Genomic DNA, 16,138 nt, shown 5'->3' on the forward strand with positions numbered 1-16,138 from the left:
GAAAAACTATGACAGAAACGCATCACGTTTTTTCCTGCACTGCTTTTCACAGAAGTCCACAGAGGACCTATAGGGAAACAGCTGGCATTTCTGTAGTTATAATTAATATGCTGCGATTTCCAAAACTGCAACAGCATTTTTCAATTTTTCATTTTCGTTTTTAACCCCTCGCCTTCCAAACCACTCAACTTCATTTTTCTATCAGAAGGCTACAATCTGTCAAAGTAATAAGACGACTCCCGCTGCACCAGAGCCATTCTACACCAATAAAGGTACGAGGCTGATGGGAACTGACCCTGGGTTGTTGTTTTTTTCATTTTGGGAGGGACAGTATGCAATGCAAAGCCCACGATCAGAGCGAACTGATTGCTCCAGGTCTCCGCTGTACAATACATCTTTAAAGATCCGACATAAAAGTTCAGAGGTTGTCGGGAAGGGGTTAAAGCTAAGGCCCCCCTTTTGGATAAGCAGCTTTTATGTAAAGTTTGCAGACTTTATATTTTAAATTCATTTTGTGGCTCCTCTTGGCTTTGGCTCAAAAAAAAAAAAACAACCCATAATAAAGAAAGCCCTTATACGTCACAATCCACACCTGGCTTTGGCTCAAAAAAACACAGCAAGCCCTGCCACATAAAAGCTGCTTTTCTGCCATGTGGGGCCTAATGTTGGAAAATGTTCTTCTGTTCCTTCTATATGGGTATTATTTCCTTTCCTTCCTACCTGTAATCTCCTTTTTCCTTTACACTGTTTCATGACAATTCCTTTGGCTATAATATAGATTTGTCACTTGGCAGCTTGATGCGGGAATTCTTACATAATTACCTTTAATATATTCATGACCAGCGCTCCCTGTTCTTCTATAAGGTGAATTGTGCTTCCTGTTCTTAGTGTTTATAACTATGTGCATTGCCATCTGAAATACTTGTATCTTTTGTGTAAAAAATTTAGTAAACATAACATTTTAAAAATAACATTTCTTTTGGTAAACTCAGCAATCTTACATAAATCAGAACTTGGCAGAGTAATAATATATAGGCAAGGGTGAACGCACTTCTCCAAGGTCTTGCTGGGCGTTTATTAGATAGGTATGTGTCACAGGTACATATAATTGCACCAGAATATGCTGAGTATGGATGGCAGCGTTGACCAATGACGACACTAAGTCAACTGGTTAAACTGGTAGGTAGAGATGAGCGAACACTGTTCGGATCAGCCGTTCCAAACAGCATGCTCCCATAGAAATGAATGGAAGCACCTGGCACGTACACTTTGCCGGCGGCCGGTCGCCGTGCCAGGTGCTTCCATTCATTTCTATGGGAGCGTGCTGTTCGGAACGGCTGATCCGAACAGTGTTCGCTCATCTCTACTGGTAGGTATTGGAGTGTCCCAATATGGCTGGTAGGTCAGCACACTCACTCAGGTTAGGCAATAATAGTTAGTGATTCTCAATTCAAGAACTGTGATTATTTTATTAAGAATAGATGATGCTTTTCGGGGTGTAGAGCCACACTAGATACTCTACCCCTTCATCAGATCTAAAAGGCATGCAGAAATTTCCATAATGACTACGGTATATGGATAAAAACATAAAACTATAAATGTGAGCATACATATATCTCTTACATGGTCTGTATTACTTGGGAAATAACAGTGATGTAATTAAAATGTACATTTAAAAAAAACAAAATTGGTACATAATGAGATATAGTCTGTTCAAACTCTATTCAGACTCTGTTCAGTTTTTGTGCTGAGCTATTTAAAGCCTTTAAATTATATTCAGACATCATTAGGAATCCATCAATATTCTAGCTAGCATAATAAGGGAAACAATAGCCCAAAATAATATAAAGAAGGTCATTACCTTTGTATTTGTCGCTGAATGGCATGCAGTAACCCTTGCACGCCATCCAGCGTCTTTTTAAAGGAGAAAAAAACGCATAATGTGGCGGTCTTCGTGCTGAACCTCGCGGTCACAACAATGTCGGCACTATGCGCATGCTCATACAGTGTGGCTCTATACCCCGAAACGCGTCATCTATTCTTAATAAAATAAGAATTGAGAATCACTGACTATTATTGCCTAACCTGAGTGAGTGCGCTGACCTACCAGCCATATTGGGACACTCCAATACCTACCGGTATAAATCAGAACTTGGGTATGATTTTTTTTTTTTTATCACCTCCTTTTAACTTCAGTAAATTATTCTTGGAAAGATTGCATTTGTCGGACAATCCCTGTTTATTAGTCATAGCTAGGGAAGAGCCAATCTTGAGATTTCAGGATCAATTTCAAAATCCAATTTCCGATCATTTTCCAGCCGATCGCGATCGTGAAATTTTCTCGATTGCCGATTGGAATCCGATCTTTTCCGATCTCGATCACTCAACCCTAGTCATAGCTAAATTACCTCTGTACTCTCCCCCATCCCCCAAAGAGAACTTGTTCTTACATCAATATAGAAAGGGACATTTTCAGGTACTTTTATAGCAACATTTAATGTAAAATTTAGCAACAGTTACAGAGTCAGAATAATTGTTCTGTGCTGTTAGGCAGCATCTCCCCTACACCACCATAAGCATAAATCTCAGATTGTTTGAGTATACTTGTTTAATGCCATAGGGTCATAATGAAATCCAATATATTCATTCTTGTGACCACAATAGGAGATTCCAAATGGATTGCAATTACGCACATTAGATTGTCAGCAGACAACACCAAGACCAAGTACCCATAGTTGGTACAGACAGCGTATAAATCACAGTACAAATGAGAACAATTGCCTAAGCCAAGTGCAAGCAGTGCAACAGGTTACGCTAGGTTCACACTAGTATTGCCTGTCCGTTGTTCTGGTCTTCTGGAAACTCCGTTGCAAATGTAAATGTAACCTTAGAATAAGATACTCAATGGCCGTATACCACGTACGCAGTCTGGTGTTTATTAAATATACTTCATTCATTACAAATCCAGGCTCCCTTCATAAGGGAATATATAGGCGGAGTCATCTTATGTATTAATTAATAGTAAAACCATATACACATGTAAATGTGATATATATAGGTACCTCAGGTTGAACATGCAGTATCTCTTGGAACTCAAGCCTTAATAAAGATCTGTTTTGCATGAAGCTATAATATGGCTTCCATAGAGTTGTATCAACCTTCTACTTCTGCATCCAGCATGTAATTGTTTATTTATGAGAAGGTGTGCGCCTTGTCATATATGAGGCACACCCTACACCATCAATGGGGTTATGAAGACTGACGTTAATAACACCAATCTTTATAAATCTCCTCCAATGAGCTGAAATAATCAGCTTTTGGTTACATAAAATGGTAAACATTGCAAAGTGACCTTTTTTAATGGAAACTTTGCTCTCGTGTATTAAGTAGGATAAGAGTATTAATATTTTCTATAAATTTGTCTACATTATAATGAATTACATTTATGAAAGCTAATCTATACCACAAAAGAATAAAAATGGCATCAAACTAGTAAAATTTCACCGTAATAATGTGTTGTTTTGAAAATATGCAATTTTAATGCTAAAATTTTGTCTCCAACAACCTTGAAGGGGTTAAACTTATAACTACCCTCTTACTATGCATATTAATAGTTACTTACAGCAGCCTCATAGGCATATTTCCACCTTTTCTCTCCAGCAATGTGCTCTTCTCATACTTATCTGTGATATATCAGAAGATCATTTTGACTGGGTTTTTAAGTGAGCTTCATAACTGTTATTAAAACTGAGCTAAAATGAAGAAGTGTGAATATTAATGTAACTTATGATTCAGTGGCTTGCAGAGAACCACCATTAGCAGCAATAATAGGATAATAATTGCTCTCTACATGTCATGGATTGTTGTGTTCTGCTTTTAGAGCTACGGTCTATGCATATTTTCCAGATATTTTGCCAGAAGCTGCTGTGAAGCTACATTTTCCAGACACTTGCAGTGATTTTTATGGTCTATAGGCACATTTTAATGTTACAGTATAATTATCTCTCAACAGGATGGCAGAAGTAATTTGGAGCTGACATTTATTTATAAGGCAGTACTCTAGCACAGGACATTTATCTATAAGGTAGCACACTTACAAAAATGTTTATTCTCAAGTTCCTTATGATGTAAATTGTAATGCAGGTTATCTTCTTACCAGTGACTGTGCATGAGAGCTATCCAGACCCTTCCATATCTACGCCAGCAATAAGACTCTACAACTGCTGCTAGGTTCACACTAGTGTTGTATCTCCATTGTTCTGGTTTGTCGGGATACTCAAACAACAGAGAGTCCGACCACTAAAACAGCAGCTACACAGAGAGCCAGGTGGACCCCATTTACTATAATGGGGTCCATCTGGAGTTTGTCTTTAAACTCAAACCATGCAGCATTGCTCTCCTCTGCATTTCTGACCAGGCAGTAAAATACTCCCATGAGTGGCTTCAAGGAGCAAGGAAGTCATATGCTGATGTGTTACTTTGTTTGCTGGCTGAACTGCTCACAGGGAGGGGTAGTGAGCTTTCAAACTAAACATCACTGCTGTGGTTAATGACTTGAAAATAAATCAGATAGATGGTGCCAGATTTAAACAGGTTATAAATGACGCAGTGTTTTGTGTTGATGCATCTTGTTTTTTGGCCCAGTTGTGGCAGGAAGGGGTTAATACATTATTGAAAGCGACTTTCTTCTAACAATAGCTCATTCAATACATTTCCAACATTTTTTTTTTCTTTGCTTTTTTGAAAATCTTGAACAGGATTTCTGTTTTTAAAGATACTTAGATCCCACTGGACTTAGCTTTTCACTGTTGTCTTACATTACACTCTGATTGTGATTTGCAAAACCTTTGAAAGTTCCTAGATGAAAAATTTCAAACGGATCAAATTGTCTTTCTGGATCAGAGATGTGAACCTCATATGTAGGAAAAGCTTAGTGATGTGCTTCCTGTAGTGGCTGGCAGAAATGTGTAGGTATAAAGGCAGTCATGTATTTGTCTTAGAGAATGTGGATTGGTTTATTACTTGTATTTTTATGGTTTTTTAGCTGCATCGTAGCCTTTCTCCAGTTCCTGTTTAATCAGTGGTTCCGTTCCCAATATTTACATCAGAGGTATCCGCTGGCTTCCATAGTGAAGTTTCGGAAGGGGCCCACTGTGCCTTCTTCACAGTACGATCAGCTAAGCCTTGGGGAAGTGTCTGTATATGAGGAGAGGATTGGTGCTATTGCAACTTGCACAAAATGCAAACCATGAAAGACTAAACCGGTCTTAGAAACCCTCTAACACTAAAATAAGACTTATCACAAGATCACATGAGCTGGGATTTTAGCCTGGTTCACATCTGCATTAGGTATTCTGTTCAGACTACCGAAAGCATTGACAAGTGGTGAGTTTATGAAAGCACATGGACCCCATAGATTATAATGGAGTCTGTGTGTTTTCCGCATAGTGTCCGCACGAATCATGTGGAGAGAAAAGTACTTCAAGCATCACTTTTCTTTCCGCATGACTTGTGCGGACACTGCATGTAAAACACATGGACCTCAATATGGTTTATGGGGTCCGTGTGCTTTCAGTACTCACCACTTGTCTTCTTGTCTTCTTCTTGTCTTCTGTATTCTGTTCGGGTGGGGTCCACAAGCGGATTTGCTGAATGGAATACTGAACGCAGATGTGAACCTGGCCTGACATTGCTGACAAGTGCAAAGGGGCGTGCCGCTTACCTTTTGGTGTTCGGTTTGGAAAGAATACAGTGGTGTAATGCTAAAATAATGGAGCCTTGTAGCGCCAAATAATAGTTTTATACAGTATCTACATAACACAGCTGATAATTCTAAGAATGCTTATAATCATAGCAGAATAAAGAGAGAATACTTAGCTGCAGTTACAGGTGCTTACAAATATTGAATAGTTCTTCACTAGAGATGAGCGAATAGTGAAATATTCGATATTTGTTTTGAATAGCCCCTCAATATTCGACTATTCGAACGAATATCGAACCCCATTATAGTCTATGGGGAAAAATGCTTTGTTTCAGGGGAAGCCACACTTCGACTCAGGAGAATCACCAAGTCCACTATGACACCTCAGCAAATGATGCCAACACCCTGGAATGCAACTGGGACAGCAGGGGAAGCATGTCTGGGGGCATCTAACAAGCCCGAGTACCTGTTTTACGCCACTATCTCGTCAGGATCCCTGTCAGCTTGTGATATGCGGGAGCTGACTTTTTCCCATAGGGATGCATTGGCCAGCTTTGATTGGCCGAATGCCATACAGAGTACAGCATTCAGCCAATCACCGCTGGTTCTGCCGGAGGAGGCGGAGTCTAAGATCGGACCACAATGGAGATTGCTGTGGATTGATCTTAGACTCCGCCTTCTTACAGACTAGCCTCCGGCAGAACCAGTGTTGATTGGCCAAGTGCTGTACTCTGTATGGCATTCGGCCAATCAACGCTGGTCAATGCATTCCTTTGGGAAAAAGTCAGCTCCCGCATATCGCAAGCTGACAGGGATCCCGACGAGATAGAGCCCAAAGAGCTGTGTGAGTAACATTCCCACCTAAATAAAGGTAATCCCTAGCTAACCCTGCCTGTATATCTATCCCTGTCTCACAGTCACTTAGTTCACAGTCTCATATGACCCGAATCTGAAATCGACCATTTGTATAAAGTGGAGGTCACCTGATTTAGCCAGCCAATTACTTTTTCCGATTTTTTTTCAATGCCTACGTTGCCGTAGTTCCTGTCCCACCTCCCCTGCGCAGTTATTGGTGCAAAAAAAAAAGCGCCAGGGAAGGTGGGAGGGGATACGAATTTTTAGTGCGTTTGCCTCGTGATACCTCGACGGCCTGATATTTGATCAAATATCAATTTGATCGAACTCCGTTCACTCATCTCTATTCTTCACATAAAGAAATGGGGGCTCTGCTGCATATTGTGCTCTAATATACAGCCATCTCGTTCCAAGACCTCTAAAGCCAACTAGCACAATAGACCATAGCGCATTATAGTATCTTTGTGTAAGGAGCTTGCTGGATTGTGTGTATCTGGTCATAATATGATCATTTATAGGAGAACAGGAAATTAGAGGAATGCTTAGGAACTGATCAGCAGCAGAAATTATCCATAGATGGACAGCGAAAAACACAAACTGATCAATAAGACATTAACCCTGTCATATCACATCAATAAGACATTCTGATAAAGTATTTTTCCAGATACCTCTTATTCAGCAGTACTTTTGTTTAGAAGGAAAGTAAAACACTTGATATTTGAAGCACCTAAAGCAGGTGCATATGGCTGACAGCGTTCCTCATGAATTGCAGGCAGATACTATTGTATCCCAGTAAGCACAGAAATAATTACAGCAATCTGCATAACCATTTACTGCAATCCCTCCCCCACATCTGATTCCTCTGTGTTATACTTTTTACACAGTTTGTATCGCTGGTTACAAGAGCTCCTAGAGCTAAGATGCTGTAGTTTAATGCCATTTGTATTAGAGCACAAGGGAAGTATTGACTAGATACCCATGAGGGTTCTTAAAATTCCAGAATCCGTCCAGCAAGCTGATTGTTATTCACTACTCGCTTCGGCAGTGGTCGTGCCAAACCTACTTGTGGCATGCTATGGAAAGAATACCTTATCAGCCTGTTTGCTTGTACTTAGTAACTCGAGTCACAGAAGACAAGGTCTTTGAACATTTACTTTGAATAAATTTAGATGGGTTGAGTAGAAGCAAGAATGGTTAGAAGTAACAACTTAATACTTTCAGAACGAATATTTCCACTGCATGGGCATAGATGGGCACAACAAGGACAAGATAGAAAATAGCAAAATCTCATGTTTCAGCAAGCTGAGATGTATGAAAGTGAATCTCCAGAGAAAGCTCCAAGCCAGCCACCTAAATGGATCAGCGAGACTTACGTTATTAGTCCTCCTGACCATGCTTTATCGAAATCAGACTATGAGAGTACAGCTTCTGAAGGTTAGCATACCTTAGTAACATTATTTGTCCTGCCAAACAATATTTTATCAAGAGGTTGCCCAGATTTATAGATTATACGCTCTATGCTTAGGATAGGCCATCAATATCAGACTGGTAAAGGGCGGCTTCTGCTGTCTATACACAACACAGAGCTGAAAGGGGTTGGCTGCCTGCCCTGTGTAGTCTTCAGGCGTTCAGCTCCCATTGATCAAGGCAATAACCTATCGTAGGGATAAGCCATAAAATCCATACTTTAAGTGAAGGTTGATGAAGAACTTCTATGTGTAACTATTGTGTAACTGTAAAATGGCATTAATGTTAACCTTTGCTAAATATTTTATCTCTGAGCCCTTGTGTGACTCCCCAAATTCAAGATTTTGGGATTCCTGGTATAGTGTCAAAATGCCAAACACGTGTATTCCTATTGGAATTGTCCAGTGCTGTATTAAACTACTGATCAAATGTAAGTTTTTTAGGGTACAATCCAATCAAAAACCTTAGAACGACAAACCCAACAAACCAAAGTACCAAGGTAAAACCTGGTGGAAGCCACATTTATAAATTTGTGACAAAGGGGACGCACACTCTATCACTGGTGGTTGGGCCCAACCTTCTCAACCAACTTGGCTTCTCCTTGATCCTATGATTGACTCATTGTTTCTCAAGAAGGTAAAGTGTCATGATCAGCTAACACATGTAAATTTAGTAGGAACATGGCGGACCATTGTATTACTCTGCCTGTCACACTGGCTTGGGCTGTAGCAGTAACTACTATTACCACTGCTATGGTATTATTTTATGGATACTACCAATGATAGATAATTTTGCATGGTAAGCAATGGGTATGAGCAATTTTGTGTAAATATCATGTAGATGGTCCAGTTGGGAGGGTTGCTGTCAGAATTATAATTTTCAAGAATTTAAGAATTCCATTGGCATCACTAGGTCTGGACAATTTGAGACACTGCTGTCATTTTGCAATGTGGATATATCAGTTTTCTGCTGTTAGTACCTCTATCATGTTGTTTTCAACCACTATTGAATGTCGAAGAGGTTGTTCAGGTCCAGACAAATATTGAGAGACAAATGTTATTGTTTGTATATTGAAAAGCTGTGCAGTTTTCCAGTATACTTTCGGTGCCAATACCTCATGGTTTTCTAGATCTCTGCTTGCTGTCATTCCTTCTGCTTAATTCAAGTAGATAAAAATCAGTGCAAGGTTAAGTGATAGACAATCCATGGTCATGTGATGTACAATCCATGGTCATTTGATGTACACAGGCACCCAGTTCGTTACAGTCACAGCCCAGTAATCAGACGTGTCCATCACATTGGAAAATATTCCACCTTGCAGCACACTAATCTTCATTTCAGTTCTCTCTCTTTGCACCTTGTTTATTGGAGACTTGTGGCAAAAATCTGCAGTGAAGACCCTTTTTTTGGCATATGGAAATATTTTTAGAGCACACACACAGAAAGTTTACCCTAAACATAGTATGAACTAACACTTTGTTTACTCCTGAATGGGTCTGCATGGAGGAGCCTGTAGTGAGGGCTTGTCCACATGTAAAAATAATCTGCCCAGTTATGTATTCTAGATGATGTAACTAGGGCAGGGAGGCACGCCAATGAATATTCATGAGATTCTATTTTAGTTTAGAGATAATACAGGATGATAACAGTAGAGGTCGAGTACGGAAAATATTTTTTTTTTGCACACTGTGTAATGCTAAATATATTGTTTCATCACCCAAAAAATGATTTGTACTGAAGCTGTACTCAGCTGGCAGATGTTCTGCTGCCACTTCATTCCAATTGTCCCCCCCACTTCACTTCCTTCTTGTATAATGTGCGTGTAATGAAATGGAAAGAACTTGCAAGGAAAGGCTTGTAATCTCAGCAGTTGTAGAATACCGCCAGTGTTCACATACAGAGATTAAGCTACAATTTAGAGATTGGAATGAATGTACTCTAAAAGACATTGGAAAGCAGGTCCATGAGGACGGGGGCTGACAAATGATGCCTGTTCCCTTCCGTTGCTAATTATAGCTCTATATTTTGGGCAGCCAGCTGCTCTATAGTCTGTGGAGTATGAAGGTGAAATTCATTCCATCGCTGGAATAGAAATTGGCGAGATCACTTCCTGCAGGAAGCCGAAAAGTATCAACTAGCCAAATCCTGAAAACTGCTCGCATGTCAGATATGATCTACGACTGATGGATCTGTGTCATTTTCATTAAAAGGGGACAAGGACACGTGAACACACATTGCTCTGGTGGTATTCTTTAGAAAAAATGTTAAGCCTATTTTTATTTCAGAGTCTGCTCCATTTTAGGTCATAAAATGTCTGATATTACAGATGTGCTATTCACGTGAGCTGAAAAAAATCAGACCCCTTTTTTCTCATTTTGGATAACCCAAGAGTCTCAAATTTGAAACCATGGGGCACAGTATATTTTTTTTGACTGCTTTTGGCATAATAAAGCAGTAGTGGTGACCCCCCCACCATGTCCAGTATAAGTATTGGATGGGGTCTGACACCGCTCCCCACAGCGAGCAGCTGATTCTGTTGCTGGAAGCCATATACATGGTATATATCTCTTATTGAAGTGAGTGGCAGTAAAGCTGTAGTTCTCAAGGGTCACTGCTACAGTGCACTTTAGTGGAGGTGCCAGGGAGCGGCATCTCAGTGCCACCACAACAATGTATGGAAATATACACTGTAGCAGTTGTGCTGGGGAAATGCAACTCTGTTCCCATTCACTTCAGAAGTAGCAGTGCCATGGGGTCCAGGTATCAGACTCCTGCCAATCTGATGCTGATGACCTATGCTCCAGATAGGTCGCCAGTATCCATTACCCATGGGTCTCAGACATCTCCTTTAAGTTTATTTTTAATGTGCTGGGTTTACACAAAGTTCACATGATGCTTTTTAAATCAAGAACTGAAGGCTATTTTTAATTGTAGAACTGAACTAGCGTTTGTTGTGCGTATGGCCTTTTAGTAATGTGAGGAAATTTTTTCGCGCTAGGTTCTAAACATATTTTTAATTGTAGTAAGGCGTAGCACATTTTACTATGTCCGTAAACTAGAGTTTTTCAATATAACAGCCATTATCGTACAGCTGAAATGTATAGTAAAATGTGCTAGACATTGCTGCAATTACAAAACCCCAAACAAATGTGGAGTTCTTCATTTAAAAAAAAAAAAGCAGTGTGTGAATCCAGCCTTAATGAATAAACTGGTGTTACAACCGCCCTTGTACAATGGGCCTGGTACTAAACAGTTGCATAGGGTCAGCGCTGATGGGACAGTGTGAGACCATGGAGGGACAACTAGTAAAACCAAGAGGTTAATTTATTCATACATTGCCAATAAGAATACACAGAGCGGCAGACTCCGTTCTGAGAAAAGATGATCCAGAAAAAAATTCTATGATTTTTTTTTTTACATTTTTTTTTCATATTTTTATTCACTTGAGGCCCGGTTCACATCTGTGTGAAGCCATTCTGTTCCCCTATCCGCATCAAATATGCGGAGAGAAAAATCCTGCAAGTAGTACTTTTCCCTCCCTGCGGAGATCGAGCAGAAACCACACGGACCCCATTATAATCTATGGGGTCTGCGGGTTTCCTTAGGTAACAGCTTTTTTATGAGGATAGGTTTCCGTTTGGGGGAAAGCGGACTCCCTGACAGAAACCCAAAGGCAGATGTTGACCGGGCCTAACTTACAAGAATTCACACCAGACCCAGATAACAAAGACATTTTGGAACAAATGAAACCAAAGACATATTGCAGTTGCTTCTTTAATGTGTTGCTTTGCAGACGGCTTTACAGCTGTTACAGGTTGTTTAGTGACAAAGAAAAGAACAAGGTTCCACAAATACATATTACCATGCCTGTCACTGCACAGATATAGTGGCTGGTTGGTCAGTCAACATACAAGATGTCTGCAGGCACGGATATTGGCAAAAGCAATTGTGTAGTAGAGTAGCAAGGACATTACCAACTTCCAGCTACAAGTCTGTTTATGAAAAAAGTATAAAAATGCATGGCCTGCCATGATGGATTGTTGAATCTCTTTAGAAACCTTTGTGCAATTCCATTTAACATTGGCTTGAAAGCTTTGTGGCGGTTTTCTACAAAGATAATCATAGCACACCCAACTTAATAGGAAATAAACCCACTTATAAAGAACAGCCCCCATGACGGACTTTGGATTCAGCAGCATCTACACTCTTGGTCACCCATCTTTATTTACTGTATTGAGTAAAAGGAAACTTTTACTCTGTTGGCCGTCCTCAGTGTTGTAGCCATGTAGCAGCATGTACGCTCATGTAGTATAGAGGCTTCTAGACACCTCTAGTCAGCAGTGTAACTTGAAGTTCCTGATAATCTTTACCAGGACCCCACTTCCTATGTGCTATCTAGAATACTGGTGTCCTCTTATACTGTGGAGAGGCTTTTGGGCCCCTCAGGGCCCAGTAGTGATTTCTACTTCTGCACCCTATATAGCGGCGCCCTTACCCTTAATGTAGCTTATCCTGATAGAAACAATAGACAGGCAAAATCCAAACTCTTAGGCCAAGACCCCACATAGTGGGCCACGGCAAAAAAGTGCTGCGGGAAAAACCATGGCGGCATTGCATCACAGTTTTCCCGCAGCGGTTTTAACAGAAAACCCACAGATGTTTCCTTTCTGCCTCCATTACACCTCCGCGCAGCAGAGACGCTGCAGTTTCCAAAACCATTGTGGGGCCTTAGCCTAAATAAATTTACCAAACAACATGGGCAAGTGTACAGATATTGGACCAGCCAAAGCATAACTTATGGGCAACTTTTCAAAGCTCAAGTGACTTTCTAAAGGCTTTAATATAAAACTCTAATGTCTAATGGAAAACCGTAAACTGTGTTCATGGTTTAAAAAAAGAAGGTCTATAAAGAGCAAATTTTTTTTTTCACTTTTCTGATCTAATGTTACCGGCTGATGGACAAATGGTAGCCTATAAATAAAGATGGCAGATCCTGTCTGACAGCAAACAGGACCGTCGTTGGGCAGCTCTGCACAGTTTCCAGGGTGTGTCAAGGAATATATTCACTAACGTTCAGACTACCGTAGATTACATTAGGAAGAAACTATTTAATTGCTGGTCTTTGGTATTTTCTGCCACTTGCATGAGCTCAGTTCACAGTGTTTTTTTTATTATAAAGAATTTTCTATCCAAAGCTGCACTAAGCCAACAGAGAAAAGAGCTCACTTTGTTTTTGGCAAAAATACGATCACTTAACCTGACCCTTTTAAGCCACTAATCTGTTTAGAAGGACAGTATATTGATCTTATACTTGAAGACAGAGCAGCAATCGAGATTGTCTAGTGACAAGGCCCATGGGCTTTCTAATGCATCTGGAACACATATCCATGGCTAGTTCCGTTATTTGTCGAAGGTGAGACCCCATTAGGCAAACGTTTGCTCCTGGTCATTTTCCACCTTCATTAGTAATGCGATTTCAATCTGAAACAATACTCACAAATGTATCATGACACATTTCAATTGGCAGATGGATATAAAGAATTAAACTGGTGAACGAACCACAAAATAATAAATACAGATTTGATATATTAAATTCTATTGAATTTGTTCTGGCTATGTGATAAAGATTTCTCTAGATTATCCTATAAATGTGCGAGTGAAAATCCAGTGGTACCAGCAGTAGGAATTTAATGCCATACAGCTCCACTTGGTGAGCAAATTCAGCGACTCGAGCCACAAAATGATTTGAGATAATGGGAAGAAATGGTGGTTTCTTCTAGTAAGGCTAAGTGGCAATAATCCTTTACATCTGCTCTATAAGGTGCTCTGTGTGTCTATTAGTGATATGCATAGAATTCCTATCTAGACATGGCTTTCGTATATTACGCATGTAGTAGTGTTATTATCTGGAGGTGCGCTCGGTTCGGAAGTGTCCATGCATGTTTTTGATGTAGAATCTTCTTTCACACACGACTGTATGCTGTCCTGAGAGTCTGTATCTAAACACTGTTTCTTTGCCAGTGGATGTACGGAGACTGTAATGGCAATTTGTCTAGGAGGTTCATGAAGAGAAGAGGCATCCGAATCAGCCGTTGGAGAATCGCTTCGCTGTATACCATTAGGAATAGTGAACACCTCGTCCACATCACAGACTTCTTGACCAACAGCTCCTTGTCTTACAAATGTATGTGCTTGCTCTTCTAAACCCACCACTTCCATGAGCTCTTCCATTATGGTCCTGCAATTCATGATAAGTGGTGGCAAGGGCACGCTTCTGGCCAGTTCCTCAATATATCGGGCAAATTCCATTGTTTTGAACTGAGTAACTTTGGCAAGCTCGAGTGTCTTGGCAGAAGTGATAATAGGAATTCTCTTAGCAATCTCAAAAGCTTTTTGCAATTTTTCTGGCCCTTCCATCCTAAAGAAATCATTAATGGCTTTTTCAGTCTTTTTGAGGTGGCTACTCATCATACACAGTCGTGTTATATTCAACACCATCACAATAGTAAAAGCAACCAGACAGACTATCATGTAGTAGATACCCATATCTCCGGAGGTAAAAATGACCCGCAGTGTAACTGTATTATTCACAGTGCCGTGAGAGTTTGTAGCAACACAAGTGTACTTCCCTCTGTCTTCAAATGACACACTAGTGATGTTGAGAAGTCCGCTGTCAAGTATCCACAGTTTTCCTTCTGAAAAAAACAAACAAAAAAAACTCACACCCATTAGCCTGACAATTATATAAGTAGGAAAAAAAAAATCTAATGGCATAGAATATGATTTTAAGAGAAAGTTGGCAAGTCTAAGGTCTGCGTAACATAATGTGTTCACCTTCCTGCTGGAAACAATAGCTGATGCTGCCATGTACAGCCCAAGACTGCTGTGCACATTTGGTTGCAATGTTATCTGGGTGTGCAGAGTATCAGTGCTCCGGGAAAAATCAGCAAACATGGGAGGGGGCAGGTGAGTAATGGTTCCTTTTTTTGTTTTAATACATTAAAGTACATTTGTGGATCCCCATCAGAATAGTTGGGTACAGATAGTATACTGAAGACCCCAAAACAGCTGGAAACCTCTGCATGGTGGGCGATATTGTGATGAAGATGCTAGTAAATTCAATTTACCTTTAACATGTAGAGTATTGGCAACTTAATCATATCACATTAGGCCACTGCGCAGTTTCAGTTTTGAACGACAGTTTTCAGTTCATTTTTTATTAACAGACAGTTAAGTACAGATCAGACAGTAACAATGAAGAGATGGGGGAAAATGGAAGAAAAATATGTGTCACATAGGCGAACACTTTCCATTTGTATCTCTCAACAAGGACTGCAGTTTTGAAGGACGGTCTCTTTCAACTAAAACAGAAAGTGGATGACAGGAAATAGAAATGCAATAGGATTCATGACTAAACAAACTAAAAACTGACAGATACCTTCCATCTATTTTCTTAACATTGTATTACGCGATAACTGATACAAATAGAAAGTGTTCCGCTTGTATCCATCATTCTTATAAAATTACAGTCCATTATTCTGATGGATCCAAAACAAAAGCACTATAAAACTGCAATGTGAAATTAGCCTTACATTAAAGAGAGTCTGTCGGGTCCAGAATGCCTCCTGAAGAATAATAGCACAGAATATGGGCCTTTATGGGGCCACAAGCAAAGCAGAGAAAATCATCTTTTCATAGATGTGTAAATCCAGCTCAAGAACACCAGATAAGGCCCAATTTACCAGAGTTGCCTACAGACAGCTAAGATTTAGGCAGAGACTAAGAACATCATTTAGTGCTAAAGGGGAAACATTGGCAGGCAGTTTTAGAGGACATTCAGACAACATCTTGGTGTATAAGCAGATCAGATCTGCCCCCGATGCACTTGCAGTCTGTTACAATGTCTCAGAATTGCTTATTAGTTTGTGCTCCTATTAAAGGTCATTACAGGAGACCATTATTCATCTGGGATACATTTCACACGAAAGGAGTTGTCTGGCAGAGCAATGCTTTTTTTTTTAACTAAATAAATGAAAGAAGTCATGCTCACCTTCACCAATTCCCCTCTCCTCCCAATTCAATGCTTACTAGGTTCTAGTTGGTTTCTCCTTCATG

General features: G+C 40.0%; 1 protein-coding gene across 2 annotated transcripts in view; it reads right to left on the reverse strand.

The window, feature by feature from the left end:
• Window positions 1-11,783: 11,783 nt before the first annotated feature.
• The window catches only part of MFAP3L (microfibril associated protein 3 like), a 31,587-nt gene continuing 27,232 nt past the window's right edge, over window positions 11,784-16,138 (reverse strand). For both annotated transcript variants that reach the window (XM_075258308.1, XM_075258301.1), the window contains exon 3: window positions 11,784-14,718. In XM_075258308.1, coding sequence (XP_075114409.1) covers window positions 13,886-14,718 — 833 coding nt within the window. In that variant the 3' untranslated portion in view covers window positions 11,784-13,885. The remainder of the gene's footprint in view (window positions 14,719-16,138) is intronic.

The sequence above is a fragment of the Leptodactylus fuscus genome, chromosome 1 (genome assembly GCF_031893055.1).
Source record: "Leptodactylus fuscus isolate aLepFus1 chromosome 1, aLepFus1.hap2, whole genome shotgun sequence".
In the NCBI taxonomy this organism is placed as follows: domain Eukaryota; kingdom Metazoa; phylum Chordata; class Amphibia; order Anura; family Leptodactylidae; genus Leptodactylus; species Leptodactylus fuscus.